Source organism: Girardinichthys multiradiatus, chromosome 10 (genome assembly GCF_021462225.1).
Source record: "Girardinichthys multiradiatus isolate DD_20200921_A chromosome 10, DD_fGirMul_XY1, whole genome shotgun sequence".
Taxonomy (NCBI): Eukaryota; Metazoa; Chordata; class Actinopteri; order Cyprinodontiformes; family Goodeidae; genus Girardinichthys; species Girardinichthys multiradiatus.
In genome coordinates, this window is record NC_061803.1 from 17,855,709 (window position 1) to 17,872,541 (window position 16,833).

Genomic DNA, 16,833 nt, shown 5'->3' on the forward strand with positions numbered 1-16,833 from the left:
TATTCATGTCTTTGTCTGTGCATTTTCCTCCTTATCTGTCTCCTAATACCTTTCATTCCATTTCCCACCCTGTCTTCTGGTAATATCCATCTCATTTTGTTTGCCTGTATGTCCATCTTGACAAGGAATCATCTCTACCGTCTTGTCAAGTCACATTTCATCACCTTTCTAAACTGACGTCTCTGTTGTGAAAGCTTTAACTCTCTCTTCAGACTTCTACAGGAGATGTCTGCAGCGAAGCAAACGACTCTGAAAGACAGATTTCTTTTATTTATCAAAGTTGTCCTCTGATCTCTCCCCCCATACAGGCAGCTCCCCCATGCCCCGGAGAACCCGATAGCCGTGCTGAGCAAGTCTGAAAAAAGAGCCATCGACCTGGCCTGGGCCAAGCCTTTTGATGGGAACAGTCCTCTCATACGTTATATCCTGGAGGTTTCTGAAAACAGTAAGTCTCTTCCAGTCCACTGCTGTACTCTTCTCAAAGTTCACTTCTTCTTGTGTCAGTTTACCCCTAAATTATTTATTCTGACTTGGATTTTGGGAAGACGGAACTTCGCTCATGGGATTGCCGATGCAGACTTGAAAAGCTGGAAAATGTTTTGCGTTTGCTCTAATGCAAAGCAAATGTAGCAAAGAATTTATGAGTGGATCAAATGGAATTTAAAAGCATAATCAATTACTGCATTTAGGATTATGTTGGATGTTTCGAACACTGAACTTCAGGTCCTCCAAACAATATGCAAAGCCCTGTTAAAGTTGTGTCAAAAGCCTTGAAATTCATCTGTATTACAGTAGCAGAATGTCACTCGTTTTTTTTTTTTCTTTAAATACAGCCTTTAATTTGAGTGCATTTATTCATTGGGAAAAACAATTCTCACATTAAGGAAAATCAATTACAACAAAAAAACTAGAATTCACTAGTGTAACAATTATTGCCTCACATAAAACTCCTATAACAATGCATTTGAAGATTAATTGTACATGTATACTTTCCTTATTGCCAAGGAACATGTAATCCATGACTTCCATTTCTTTAAGATATAAAATTACTTAACAGAGAGGCCAGAGAAAGAGATTGAAACATGCCATTCACATAAAGCGGATGAGTGCTAATTTATATAAATTACAACATAGCTACAAGAAAATGATTGCTGGTCTACACTTTCCCATAACTTCAGAAATAATTAAAAAGTTTAAAACTGGAAACATGATAAAACAGGCTTGACAAAGACCCAAATTTTATCTTGTGGAGGATCATGATGAGGGTGCTATGGGAGGATGAAAAAATCTTTATTTGTCACTGTTGGAGAACTATAGCAAAGAGTGACATTTTGGGGTCTTCAGAAAATCCATCAGGCATCCAAATGCCAACCAGTTGTTGGAAAAGCAACCTGAGAAAAGCCTTTTTCTATTCTACCAAACAAACAGAAACTTGCTAAAAGGTATTGAAACTTAAAACAGTTGCATTTTTTTCAAGCTACGTTTTTTGAAGTTATTATCAGTATTAGTAATACTGCCCTTTTCTAGATTTGATATCATCCTGAGCTTGATATAAAAAAATAAATACATTATAGTGGTGAATAAATAACAAGCTAATCATATGTACCCCGTCTGTTTTAGCTGATTTAAGCAATTTAGATTAACTCAAACGGAAAATGTTCATATCAGGGTCAGATGACGTTAATGGACATTCACAGTCTCCATTATTATTATGGACTGTTTTGGTGCTGTTTTGTAAAGCCAAAAAATGTCTGTGTTTCTGCGTGGAGTTACTGAGGTGGACCTTGACGGCTACATTAATCTCCCAGATCTGCTGTGACTCGCCTGTCCCCAAGTTCAAAGTAAACTTTTGGATGTTGCGTCAACTGTGCCGAAATATCCAAAAATGTATATTCCTTCAGTTTCTGGGGCACATAGTTGTCGTAAAATTATTTTGATCATGAGAAAGATTGATAAAGAGGTTGTCTGCTGATCTACTTAGTTTCCATCACTTTGCTTTTTGAACATGCTCAGGGTGATAAAGCAACTTTCTTCCACAGGTATGGAAACTATCACCATTAATAGCTTAGCTCATGTCTAAAAATGATAACTGATAATTTGATAACTGGAACAGTTTGCTTTGGTCAGCTCAGACAAAGATTGGGCTTTCTGCACAAAATAATCGATACCTTCAAATTACCTCATAAATGAAGGATAGGAGAGGAGCCAGAACTATATGTGATCCAGGGACATTCTACAAAAACCCCATTCTCTGTATACTGCAACCTCGTGAAAGGTTATAGGAAAGGACTGAGTGCTGCCTCTTGCTAAAAGGGATGTGATCAAAGTATTAACAGCATGGGTGACATTGATTTTGGTATGAATTCATGTGAAAAGTATATTTCTTTACATGAGATATTTACCCAACTCAATAAATGTTCCTGAGTAAAAGTTGAATTTTTCAAGACAACAAACCAAGGATGCCCTCAAGTTTGGACTTTGCTGTTTCAACTAACCTTATGTTTAACAGATTCAGTACAACTCAAAACTGTGTGGTTGACACCTGATATCTATCTGTTGCTTCTGTTCTTCTTAATAAAACATAAATTGTCATTAAATTTGAAATTACTGCAAATGTTTTAGCTGATTTGCACAACAAAAATGTACGTGTGTGTTTGTGTGCCGTCATGTGGATTCTATTTTTCATTTTCTCTGTTCTAGATGCTCCCTGGGCCATCCTGCTGGCCAATATTGAACCAGAGTCCACATCGGTGACAGTGAACGGCTTGATCCCGGCCCGCTCCTATCAGTTCCGCCTCTGTGCCGTTAATGATGTTGGGAAGGGGCAGTTCAGTAAGGAGACCGACCGGTGAGTGAAGGACGGACCTTCATATCTGTTCATCATTATTCCCCTTTTATTAGTAGAAATGCTGTAAAAAAATATATTTTATAAAAAATATAGCCTTTCTTCACGCATTTTTACAATCCTGGCATCTGTGCCAAGTAGCAGGGTAGCAACACCTTTAAATCAGCATTTGGTTTGTGCTTCCCTTTTGGGGTTATGGTTTCAGCAAAAAGAAGTCTTTTTCACTTATTTTGTACAGATAACAACCCACACAATAAAGGAGACACAAAGGTAAACCACCTTCTTTGAGGAGGATTAAAGCTGGCCTTTTATATATCGGTTACCTTTCTTTAAAAATAGTAATAAAAACAAAGAACGAATTTTCGCTCCAGAAAAAATGTTTTACCTAATTAGGCTTCGACTAACTAAATGTAAAAGAAAAAGGTTAAATCTAAAACAAAAATGTTATTTATGAAGCTAGGATTGAAAAAGAAATGATGTGCTTTAAATTCATGCTAAATTCCATTCCACCTAAAAATATAATATCCTATTAAATATTGATTCCAAGCTGTGCTTTGCTGCTGCAACATTGGACACACTGATACTGCCATGTGATCAGATGGAGAAATCTTTCCTTGTGTGATAATGCCACTACAATAAAAGCTGAAATTATTTTAAGGCTTTTTACACTTTTCTTCATCAAGGGAGCCATAAGCTGTGGAGGACGCTGTATTATTTGTTCTGTTGCAGCTATGTTCAAATGCAACATTTTGCTTATACCAAGGTACATAGTATGTTTACCACTTTCAATTCAGCATCACTCTAACATACAAAGAGTCACAAATGTGATTGGGTCTTAGGTGACATCAAGATTGTCCTCTCTGTGGCTTCACACAACCAGCTATTCCTCATCCCACTGGCCTCGCCCCACCAGACAGTGATGCCCTATCACGCTGCCAACTTCCCACCCAGCGGAAACCCATGGTTGTGGTCCATTCCTGTGTCTAACAATCGGGCCAGCACAGAGCTCTCCATTTCCCCAGTTGGTCGCTTCCATTTATCTCATTGCTTTCTCTTACTTCCATCTTCTCCCACAGACACAGCGGACTGTCTGTGGAGGAAAAGATATGAGTTTTTTGGTGCCCGGTGTGTTTCTTTATAAACCTTATGATTACAAAATATTAGGAAGCAACAGCAAACCCCTTTGAGCAAATGAATTTACATGAATGATATTCTGATTCATTTAAGGTATGGTTTTTAACTTTGTGTGTGCATGTGATCTGCAGCGTGTCTCTCCTAGAGGAGCCCCCTAGTGCCCCTCCTCAGAATGTCATTGCCAGCGGCAGAACCAACCAGTCCATCATGATCCAGTGGCAGCTTCCACCTGAAAGCCACCAGAATGGCATCCTTAGGGGCTACATTGTCCGGTAAAATCTCTCCTCCTCATGTCTGCGTATCAATAAGGCAGTCAAATATGAGTCTGATAAAACTTGTCTGAATAAAAAAAAAATATATATATATATATATATATATATATTTCATTACAGTATGAGATCACTCTTCACTCGTAAAACATCAGTTTTTGTTAACAAAGCCACTTTACAAGCATTTTATCTGACACACGACCAACCTTTGATTACTGGGTTGAATTGAGCAAATATTGTGACTCCAGTAGGCTGGGTATGCAATAAGCCAAAGTGACTGTAAATCCTCTAAACATATAATTAGCTGGGGTTTCTGTCAGACATTTTATTCATTAAATCCAAATGAAACTGCAGGTATTTGCCAGACAAAGTACAAGCTGTCTGTGGGATGTAAAGTGCCACTTTGCTGGTCCTTTGTCCCCCTCTAGAAGGGCTACAGGTGTACTGCACCAGAATACTGCAATGTCCTTGTCAGTGTAACGTCTTAGTAGTAAAAATGTGAGAACTGTTTAAACCACATCCATAATACTGGAAAGGTCATTAATAAAGAAATTTAGTTCCAAAAGTAAATGAAAACACAAAATTAAGTTTCTCAGAAAATGTATGTATTTTATTTTAAGTCTAATTCAATTCAGATTTTGAGTTGAATTACTGGAACAAATAAACGTTTTTGTTGAATTTCTGTTTAATTGAGATGCACCTCTAAATATTCAAATTCAAGCAACAGAAATGTGTGTTTCAGTTATCGTCTCACTGGGCTGCCTGTGGACTACCAGCTCAAGAACATCTCCAGCCCAGATGTGACCACCCTTCTGCTAGAAGACCTCATCATCTGGACAAACTATGAGCTTGAGGTGGCTGCCTACAACGGGGCAGGTTTAGGCAGCTTCAGCCATAAAGTCACAGAGTGGACTCTCCAAGGAGGTAAGGGACTGATCAATAAGTGTAAGGGTGTGGCAGGGACTTGGGGTAAAGCGTGTGACCCATGTATGGAGGCTACAGTTCTCGGGGCACCGGTCACAGGTCCTAGACCGTTGACCTTTGCTGCATATCTGCCCCTGTCTCTCTCCACCCCATTTCCTGTTTATCAACTTACAAAATAAAGTACATTAGTGTCACAAAATCCCTATCCTTAAAGTAAATCTTAGAGGTTGATAGCACAATGATACCATGGTCATCAAACCACATACACCTACTTTCAGCAGTGTGGGCGGGTGGCAGGTCCTGCGGATCAATTACATCAGCATATCCATAAAGCTTGATTGTGCATGTTTTTCTACCACAAGCTTTCTTGCCTCTCAACTTTCCATGAATATGCTTGAATACAACACACAGTGACAAAGTAGTTTATTTAGGTATTGACTTTTTCTGGCTAGCCTTTCTTCTGGAGGTTGACTATGACTTTCTGTTGGACAACTGTCAAATAAGCAGTCTTACCAATAATTGTGTAGGCCTTAATATGACCAAAACATAGCATTTGTCTATTAAAAAGGTTTTTCATTAGTCTTATGTAATATTCTATTGAATTAATTAAATAACCTTTTCAATTATATTTAAGTTATTGAGATGCAACGTTACAAAGGACAAGTTTCGGATAGTTCATGTATATTAGTTTATTTCGGGTTTGTATACTTCGGGTTACCTGTTTTCTAACTATAGCCTCTGTTATAAGGACAACACAAAGGTGTGACAAGCCCCTAAAAATCCCAATGTAGCTAAAGCATTCACAAGTACACCCACTAAGAGCTCTGGTATTAGGTGTGTCAGATGGAGAGTGATGGAAGTATCTGCCCTGACCTGTGCAAGAGCAATCAATACTGGCAGCAAAACACATGCATGCAGACTTTGAGCCATCAGTTGAAAGGCGCACTAACACCCTTGTTTTATATCTTAGCACTTCTTTATTCTTTTCCTCCTTTTTTCACCTAGCTTTCCTTTTTTTATTCTTCTCTTTTCCCTTCATCATTCATCCCAGTCCCAACCATCGCTCCAGGAAATGTGCAGGTAGAGGCTGTCAACTCAACTGCTGTCCGTTTTACCTGGACTGCTCCGAACCCTCAGTTTATCAACGGCATCAACCAGGGCTACAAGGTCAGTGGGCCCTCCACAGTGTCTTCACAACTAGCCATCACATCCATTGACAGAGCTGTCAGCACAGAACATGTTCTATTTCATGAAGGAAGAGGAGGAAAAAAGCCAGAAGGCAAACAATATTCTGCACCAATGAGAACAATGGACTTTGTTTTATCATTTGTCTGTCGAAGGTTATCTTTAGTAGAATGATTCTAGGTCTTGTGTCTCATTTTCCATCTGTTTGCCTTTTGTAAATATCTTGAAATGTATAGAGCTGATAAAATGACTTTCTCTTTTACAGGCTCCACTAATACTTAATTTTCAGGGTTTCTACACAGTCTTAAATTGTGGGGAAACAAACATGGAACATGGTGTAGCTGCTTTTCAGGTCTGGATAAAAACAAGAGAGACTGAAAAATATATACATTTCTTAAGAAAACAGAATCTTTTAATTAATAATCAGTTTGGTTTTAGAAGATATTTCTTCAGAGTTTGATGTGTGGAAATTGTATGACTTAAATAGACATATAACACCATTAATCATAGCTTATTGTTACAGAAACTTTAAAGAGTATGTATTAGAGGGATTGCCCACTCATGATATACTAGTTATCTAGTAGATCCATACCAGTGTGTTAAAATAAAAAAGCTAAATCAGAGTTACTTAAGATCATTTGTGGGATGCCTCAAGGTTCCATGCTTGGTCCTAGATTATGTATATTGTACATTGACACACATTTGCACAGTTCTAAAAAATGGATCATCTTTTGCATGCATAGGACAGGAATAAAAATGTAATGAAATTGTTAGCACTCAATTTAAGTTTATAATATTTAGTAGTCAACCAAACCATTGAGCCAGTAAAAATAATGATAAATTTAGCTAAAAGTAGAAATTTAAGTCGGAAGCCACCTTTTCTAAACATCAAAACTAGAATATCAAAAACCAGTGCAATATTACACAAAATAAAAATACATCTTAAACTGAAGTTGCTCTGTGTAAAAGTCTGCAGGTACTGTTGGTAAAATACAAGATTTTGGATGGGCACTTTGTTTAATGAAAGGTTTGGGTTTAAATATACTGATATTTGAGTTGATTTTGACATCTAGGCTGGTCGAATAAAATATAGCTTCAACTTACACCTTTTCTGTCAGTGCAGTGTTTTGTTGTAAAGATCATGGGTTCAAACCCCACCATTCTGTGTGTTTGTATGTTTTTCCCATGCAAGCATGGGTTCTCTCCAGCTTCCTACTACAGTCAAAAAAGAAGTTGGTTTATTTGGCCACTCCAAATTACCTCTGAATGTGAGCATATGCAGGCATGGTTATTTGTTCTACATGTATTATCATTTCGAAGGGGAGAGTTTTAACAATTTCAATTATGGTATATACATGTTGAGTGGATATCTAAAAAATATTGAAAAAAATAAAATTTAACTTACTGTCTTCACCTACTGGTAAAGCATCAGAATTACAGCATTTTTGATTGGAAACCAAAAGGTTCATGTTGTTTTTCTCAACTACCGTTTGCATGTAGAGAGGAGGTGCAAAGAAAGCTAAAAATTTCTCTTTTTTACCAAATACATTTGGTAGAGTAAATAGGGTCTATGATTTTGAGTGTGGTCATGTTCAATAGCACTGCATAAGTATTACTCAACTTTTCTCCAGGAAACAGAGAATCAGCAGAAATAGTGATGAAAGAGAAGCTGTGATCCTAATAAGGCGAGGTGTATAAGAACAAGAATTTTGGAGATCTCTATTCTCTTAACAAAACTGCCGCTTTCCCTCAAAACATACTGTAAAAATGTTGATAAAAATATTTTACATATTCTTTATAATAATGAAAAAAGCACTGAAAAAAAAAATCTTTTTGTATATGATAATTACAGGACTGCAAAACTGTAATGTAGCAATTATTATACAAAAAAGGGAAACCAAGCAATGTTTTGTAAAAACATTTTTTTTCTTTCTTTTAATTCATTTAATAGACAGTTCAATGTTTAAAAATCTGAATTTCTTGCTCGTGTTAGGCTTTAAAGGGTTAACTGAACATTTAAAGGGTGGATGATGAAGAAGGCACAGGGGAATATAGCTTTGATACAACAGTGGCAAAAAGATAAGCATTTAGCCCTTTCTTTCTTTTAATAAACGTTTCTTCAGCCTATAAACTGGAAATTGGCCCAAAAGATTAATCACTGGGACTAATTACTTAAGTAGCTAATTGGTCAATCCAGTTCCCGTTTGTCCATGCATAATGTAACGGTCATTCATGGAGGAATGATATCACATCTCTCCTGGGCAAAATCTAGTAGAGATTTTCAGCTACTCCTACCTTCTCCCTCAGTCAAAACCTCATTGGGGTATTTTTCTAAAAATATGCCAAACCTCGATGCCAAGTGGTCCTCAGAGTCTTTGGTTGTCAGAGTAATTTTCTTTGCCTTTGTCCCTCCTCTTGTTTTTATAGTTGTTGGCCTGGGAACCTGACAAAGAAGAAGACGTTTCTATGGTAACAGTACGACCCAACTTCCAGGACAGTGTCCACGTGGGATACGTGACAGGTCTAAAGAAGTTCACTGAGTATTTCACCTCGGTGTTGTGCTTCACTACACCTGGAGACGGCCCCCGCAGCCCACCTAAGGCTCTGAAGACTCATGAGGACAGTGAGTAACTTTTCTTCCAAACTCATCTCACTCTGCCATGCTAGCAAAATGAATCAGGCATCTCACAGCAAAAACATCCTTTGGGCAAGATAAATTATTCATGCAGAAGCAAGTTGTAGAGATGCTAATAAATAAGTGTATTTTACATCCATCTAGAATCGTCATAATGGGGACATGACTCTCTTAATAGCTAAGCTTTAAAAACTCATCTGTTTGCTGTTTCTCAGTTTGTATTTGTAGAGTTACCCATAAAATTCAAATGGTGTGATGTTCAAAAGTAAATAGTGGACTAAATTATTTTTAGGTAGAACTATTTGCCCATTGGCATTGCTCATTATTTTTACTTTTCCCACCAAGCCCCTGGTGCTGTAGGTCATCTGAGTTTTACAGAGATCCTGGATACTTCTCTCAAAGTCAGCTGGAGTGAGCCTAATGAGAAGAATGGAGTTCTAACAGGTAACTTTCCCAATTTTTATTTGAATTGGAGCAGAAAAGAAAAAAAAAAACATTTTATGCTATCTGTCGGAGCTTTGTTGAATGGAGCCAATAACAAGAGCGAGCCCTGAGATGGAACTGAGGCAGATTGACCTCATTTATTGTGCTAAGCACATGGGAGCTACAGTAATATTGGCTGTTTATTCTATTTAAGCTATACGCCTACAACTGCCTAGGCTAGACTGAAAACATACCTTTACTCCTCTGAGACAATTGAAAATATACACTGCTCAAAAAAATAAAGTGAACACTTAAACAACACAATATAACTCCAAGTAAATCGAACTTCTGTGAAATCAAACTGTCCACTTAGGAAGCAACACTGATTGACAATCAATTTCACAGCTGTTGTGCAAATGGAATAGACAACAGGGGGAAATCTTTGGTGATTAGCAAGACACTCAATAAAGAAGTGGTTCTGCAAGTAGGGACCACAGACCACTTCTCAGTACCTATGCTTTCTGGCTGATGTTTTGGTCACTTTTGAATGTTGGTGGTGTTTTCACACTCGTGGTAGCATGATAATGGTGTGGGGTGGCATTTCTTTGGAGGGTCTCACGGCCCTCCATGTGCTCACCAGAGGTAGCCTGACTGCCATTAGGTACCGAGATGAGATCCGCAGACCCCTTGTGAGACCATATGCTGGTGCGGTTGGTCCTGGGTTCCTCCTAATGCAGGACAATGCTAGACCTCATGTGGCTGGAGTGTGTCAGCAGTTCCTGCAAGATGAATACGTTGAAGCTATGGACTGGCCCGCCCGTTCCCCAGACTTGAATCCAATTGAGCACATCTGGGACATCATGTCTCGCTCCATCCACCAACATCACGTTGCACCACAGACTGTCCAGGAGTTGGTGGATGCTTTAGTCCAGGTCTGGGAGGAGATCCCTCAGGAGACCATCCACCGTCTCATCAGGAGCACGCCCAGGTGTTGTAGGGAGGTCATACAGACACATGGAGGCCACACACAATACTGAGCCTCATTTTGACTTGTTTTAAGGACATTACATCAAAGTTGGATCAGCCTGTAGTCTGTTTTTTCCACTTTAATTTTTGTGTGACTCCAAATTCAGGCCTCCATTGGTTAATAAATTTGATTTCCATTGATGATTTTTGTGTGATTTTGTTGTCAGCACATTCAACTTTATACAGAACAAAGTATTCAATGAGAATATTTCATTCATTCAGATCTAGGATGTGTTATTTGAGTGTTCCCTTTATTTTTTTGAGCAGTGTACTTCAAAACATACAAGTGTTCTTGTCGTCTCTACTCAGTCAAAATAAATCTACCACAAAAAGGTTAGTTGAAGTAAAGCCTTTTTTTGTGCACACTGAGCTGATAGAATAACTTATAAGGCATTACAGCCACTTAAAGAATAATACTTGTGACTTGTCTGTTTTCAGGAAATCACAGAGAAAGTTGTTGAAGTACTTATGTAAGAAGGGTGAATAATTCTTAAATGTTCATTGCCAGTTTTATATGTATGTCAATGTATGTTTGTAGAATCCACTAAGTGAAGTCAGATCTCTGACTTAGGGAGGCAGGTGTTCCACACCAATCCAGACTTCAGAAATCTGATATAGCCGCTGTATGTGTAAAACATAGTGGAAGTTGCTATAAAAACTGTTTATTTGCACTTCTGATCATTTGTATCACATTTCATCAGTTTTACACAGACTACGTTAAATCTGTGTACTTTTAAATGCACTAAATCTATATAATGCTTCTCTAGTAACGCTGACAATTCAAAGTGCTTTACACCCTTTCGCACTCATAAATATACACACATTCATACACAGATAAGCAGATTGGTAGGCAACTTGGGTTTGGTGCCTTGCCGAGAGACACACTGACAAAAGGGAGGAGGAAGCTAGAATCAAACCCACAATGACTCTTCTTCCAACTGAGCCACAAATACTGCACGTATATGCACTGATGTGCTGCCACTGTGTTTGTGCAAATGTTTGAGAAATTCATTGTTTGTGTTGCTAGAAGTAGTTAGCCTGCTCAACAAAAATAATTTGTGAATCCCTTTGTTTTTTTTTTGCAATTGGCACGCGATTAAACTGGGTTCCAGAGATGTATTGTATGGCTTGTTTGGAGTTTGGATCTGAAGGTGTCGCTCCAAATTGGATAACAAAAGTAAACAACACAAGTTAAACCTGGGAATTGATACCATCTACAAAATGATATGATATTTAATATCACTGATAATACTGACTAGCCTTGGATAAATCAGATCAAATACCTCATTCTTAGTCATTTATGTCTCTTGTTCATGCCTATCAAACAGTTAAAGTTCATATAAATTTGTGTAATTTTGAAAGTGATACTCTGGTTACTTTGTTGACCGTTTATCAGTACTTGTCCTGTTCAGAGTATGATTTAGTTTATTTACAATTAGACCATAGTTGATGGTGTACTTGAGAATGGATTGCTTGGTTTTCACAATTTCCTAAACTGAGTGAAACTATTTGTACAATCGCTGTTTTTATTTTGCTTGTGTCACAGAAAACCAACAAGATGTGAAAAAGTACAATCTTACAAATTGGTGACCAGAATGCTGATTGATGCGGGGCCTGTCAATTCGATATTTTTCATACATGGCTGTGTCCTCATCTACTTCGTAGCAATGATTTTAGGTGTCTAAAATCAGAACTGAATGGGCATCGTGTAGGAAATTACAATTGAGGATTCAGCTATACGTTATATTAGAGATGAATGAAGGATTAAATCGATTGTTTTCAAGATAAAAAGAAATGGCCTTTTCCACCTGTATATGTGTTTAGAGCTGTATGTTTGAAAAGCTTTCTGCAACAACAGTAATTTGATATTGCTGAACAGTGTGGAAGCAGTTGTTAAAAATCTGTTTATAGTTTAAATATTTAGGATTTAGCATTTTTGTATAAATTATGAACAATGCAAATTGTGAATTTCAAAAGTTGTCCTGCCTCTTGAACTTTCTGACATTTTGCCAATTTACAACCATAAACCTCATTGTTTTTCATTGGGATTTCATGTGAAGGATCAGCACAAATAGAGCATAATTGTGAAGTAGAGGGGAATTCATACACTATGCTTTCTAATTTCTTTTTTATAAATACAATCTGAATAGTATGTTTAGTCCCCTGCACTCTAATACTCCTAAATAAAATCCATTGTAACCGATTATCTTCAGGATGCACCTAATTGCAAAATAGAGTCAATTTATATCTAATATAATCTTAGTATAGATACAGATGTTCTGTGAAGGCCTCAGATGTTTCCTACTATGGAAAGATTTGAATCAAGTTTGGGTTGTCACAAGCTTTGATCATGGATCAGTTCTACCAAGACATGACATCCAGCTAACAGGTGGAGCAAGGACAGCATTAATCAGAGAAGCAGCAAAGAAGCCAATGGTTACTATGGCCGATCTGCAGAGATTCACAGCTCAGGTGGAAAATCTGACCGGTAAGATTATCAGAGATGCCTAGAAGATGAAAGGAGCTCAAATTAAAGGCTGAAAAGAATTTGAGATTGAAGCAAAGGTTCAACTTTCCAGCAGGACAACGGCCCTAAAACATAAAACCAGAGATGAAATAATGACTGAATTCAAATGTGCCCTATACTTCCCATGCTTTTATTTGTAAAATTATCAGAAAACTGTGTATTATTTCAATTTTTGTCAGAGTTATGCACTACTTTGTATTGTTCTTCCACATGAAATCCTAATAAAATGTATTCTAGTATGTAGTTGTAATATGACAAAATATGGAAAGGTTTAATGGGATGGCAATAATTTTGTAAGGAATTGTATTCATTCATAGAGCAAATATTATGTTTTGCAAGTTTATTTTATTTTAGGCCAAATAATAAAGAGACAGTATTATTTACATATCTTGAAAATATACAACATATTTTTTAAGTGGTTTTCCAGGACGTTTAAATGTGCCGCATAGTACCAGGAGACAAACACCGACCTGCCATGTGATATTACTGATTTGGCAAGAAATGCTGCTTTAATGCTTTATGCAATCATATGAAAAGAGCTGCTGGCCAAGAAGCAAATTACATTAACTTTGAGAGGGTGAGCGTGTGTGTGAGTCTGGGCAGAGGATGTGTGGGTGCGGGGAGGTATAATCACTTGCAGATTAAATTTGCTATATTCAATTTTTGATGAAGTTAATTTAATATTTCTGTTAGCTTTCCCGAAGCAACGAGCTGAGGGTTGCCATTGTTGGAAAACCACGGCAGAATTTTCACAGCAAGTAATCTCGCTCTGTTTAACCCGTCTCTGCTGCTACATCAGGTTACCGCATTTCATGGGAGGAGTTTAACCGGACCAACACCAGAGTAACCCACTACCTGCCAAATGTCACACTGGAGTACAGGGTCACTGGCCTTACTGCTCTCACCACTTACACCATCGAAGTGGCAGGAATGACCTCCAAGGGCCAGGGCCAGTTATCCTCCTCTACTATCTCCTCTGGGGTCCCACCAGGTCAGTAACCAAAAATGTATACATTCTGCTAAATTAATTGTAATACTTTGATGTTCAACATAACTACTTCCTTTAAATACTTGCATATCTTTTAGCCACTTTGTCTAAAAATTATTTATTTTGGGAAGTTAAACTTATATATTATATAGATTCATTACTTTCTTGTAATTTTGATGATTATGGCTTACAGATAATGAAAACCCAAAATGATGTGTTCAGAAAATTAAAATATTATAAAAAATCACCTGCAAAGGTTGCCTGAGCCTGTAAATGGCCCTCAGTCTTAGACATTAGGCTATACAATCCTGGGCACAACTGATGACTTGACAGATCTCCAGAAGACATTGACACCCACAACAAGGAGGGGAAACCACAAAATCTCATTGCTAAAGAACCTGCTTGTTCACAGCGTGCTGTATTCAAGCATATTCATAGAAAGTTGAGTGGAAGGAAAAAGTGTGGTAGGGAATGGTGCCCCAGTAAAAGGAATAACAGCATCCTTAAGAGGACTGTCAAGCAAAATCCTTTCAATCCTTTCAAGGGGGAGCATCACAATGAGTGGATTGATACTGGAGTCAGCACATCAAGAGCCAATACAAACAGATGGATCCTGCACATGGGCCACAAATGTGGCATTCTTCATGTCGAGTCACTCCTCAACCAGAGTCTGGACTGTTGCTCAGTGGTGTAAAGCCCTCTTTTCTGAAAGTAAAGTTTGCAATTCATTTGAAATTCAAGGTCACAGAGTCTGGACAAAGTGTTGAGAGGCCCACAATCAATGTTGCATGAAGTCCAGTGTGAAGTTTCCGCAGTCAGTGATGATTGACCATATCCTCTACTGGTGTTGGTTCACTGTGGTTTCTGAAGTTCACAGTCATGCAGCCATCTATTGGGAAATTTTCGCCTGATGACAAGCTTTATAAAAATGCTGATTTAGTTATCCAGCAAGACTTGGCGCCTGACCACACTGCCAATACATACTTTTCGAAGCCTGATTTAAATGTCATTGTTTTATTGATCTTATGTAATATTTGAATTTTCTGAGACACTGAATTTGGAGTTTTCATTATCTGTAAGCCACAATCATCAAAATTACAAGAAGTAAAGGCTTGAAACATTTCCTTCTGTGAATAATGAATGTTTATAATATATAGGTTTCACTTTCTGAAATGAGTGACATATTTTCACAACTTTGTTTTCAGATATATGTGTATGTGAAATTACCCTATAGGTGTAAATAGAGGTAATCTTTTCATCAGAATTTTAAACTTCCAAAACAGTCCCTTTTACCTCAGATATGAAATTCCCCCTCTATAGCTTTTATTTTTTGCTTCATAATTTTTTTAAATCCTTTCTTTTTATCTCAATGATGCTGAGAATGCGTGTTTCACTATGGTAACAGAGCTGTCTTGTGTTTTAGATTTAGCTGTGTGGTAGTAAATCATGAATGGGCAACACTGGTTTACAGAGGGCCATATTGAGATAGTTGAGTGAACTACGTCGGCATTAAAAAAGAAGAAAAAGTTGAAAACATACAGGCTTTTGTTTTTCTGTTAAAAAGGTTGCAGTGTTGTGATCCAACTAATTAAAAAAATGGAAACTGAAAGAATAAAGTTTCCTTAACTGTCAATACAATCATTGGAAGAACTATGTATAACCAATAATTTATCAGTTTGTAAAACTACCTTTAGTAGCATTTTCTGTCTGACTTTAGCAGTCGGACATTGTCATGGAAACATTTTGGCTCATTCTTTTATTACATTGCTGAGATATGTAGACATTATATACAGACTGTCGTACAACAACAGTGTCTTCAGCCTGAGGCGTCTTCAGATCTGCTGCTACAGAAGATCCTTTCTGCCCGCAGCCATCAGCATCTACAATGGCTCTTTGAAGAAACCTGTATAATATGAGCTAAAACAACATTTAATTTCACTTTGGGGTGATTGAAGTATTTTTGAATTAGAATTTAATTCACTTTTGCACTTTTTTTAAAACTCACCACAGCATTTGATTTAAGTTTGAACTTATACTGGACCATTGCAACAATTTGATAATTTTTTGCCACCGTGTTGTAGATTTGCTGCTATGTTAGGAATCACTGTCCTATGAAGGATCCTGTTTTATAATCCCAGCTGACGTCAGAGCTGCGATGTCTGTTGAGCTGCACATGTCAAACTGCGCAGCCTAGTTGGTCTGTCCAACCAAACAGCTGGTTACCACTCTGCCTCTTAACTCCTATTGTAGCAGCAATTGTCTACTTTTTCTATGTATCTTGTCTGAATAGGTTGAAATAGAAGCTCTTACAGTAAAGTTGGGTTCGCTCCAGCAACAACCAACTCATAGCTTTGTATCACTCTATCATCTGTTTCCATCAGCATACAATTATTTACTTTAAGTATTCACTTGGTTACTGGATAGCATTATTCAAATAGAATTTTCATTTCTCTTATGTTTATGGTTTAATACAGCGGTGATGCCGCAGTAACTTTATGGCACATTTCACTGACTTGCCTTTAAAGTGTCCTCTCATTGCTGGTTTGTAAAACAGACTCCAGTGATCCAGTTTTCATCAGCCTTAAATTTTCAATATTTGGAGAGAGCCCTTCAGAGGAGATTAAACAGTTGCATTTACAGGCTTCTAAAGTGTACCCATGCTGACATGACTTGTTATAAAAACGAGGACATGAGTTATTTGGCGCCCTGCGATGGACTGCTGGAGATAAGCCCCAGCTCCCCCGCGACCCACTATGGAAGAAGCGGTTATAGAAAATGGATGGATGGACTTATTTGGCACTCATAAATACAATCTGTTGGTGGAAAAATATCCCAATGCAAATTAAAACTGTAAGCAATGTTAAATTCACTTTATGG

General features: G+C 37.6%; 1 protein-coding gene across 1 annotated transcript in view; it reads left to right on the plus strand.

Annotated features, from left to right (window-relative positions):
• The window catches only part of sdk2b (sidekick cell adhesion molecule 2b), a 543,702-nt gene that overhangs the window by 466,472 nt on the left and 60,397 nt on the right, over window positions 1-16,833 (plus strand). Inside the window, exons 14-21 of the mRNA XM_047377275.1 lie at window positions 309-445; window positions 2,701-2,848; window positions 4,111-4,251; window positions 4,991-5,172; window positions 6,224-6,339; window positions 8,785-8,980; window positions 9,338-9,436; window positions 13,768-13,959. Of these exons, the coding sequence (XP_047233231.1) occupies window positions 309-445; window positions 2,701-2,848; window positions 4,111-4,251; window positions 4,991-5,172; window positions 6,224-6,339; window positions 8,785-8,980; window positions 9,338-9,436; window positions 13,768-13,959 (1,211 nt within the window). The remainder of the gene's footprint in view (window positions 1-308; window positions 446-2,700; window positions 2,849-4,110; window positions 4,252-4,990; window positions 5,173-6,223; window positions 6,340-8,784; window positions 8,981-9,337; window positions 9,437-13,767; window positions 13,960-16,833) is intronic.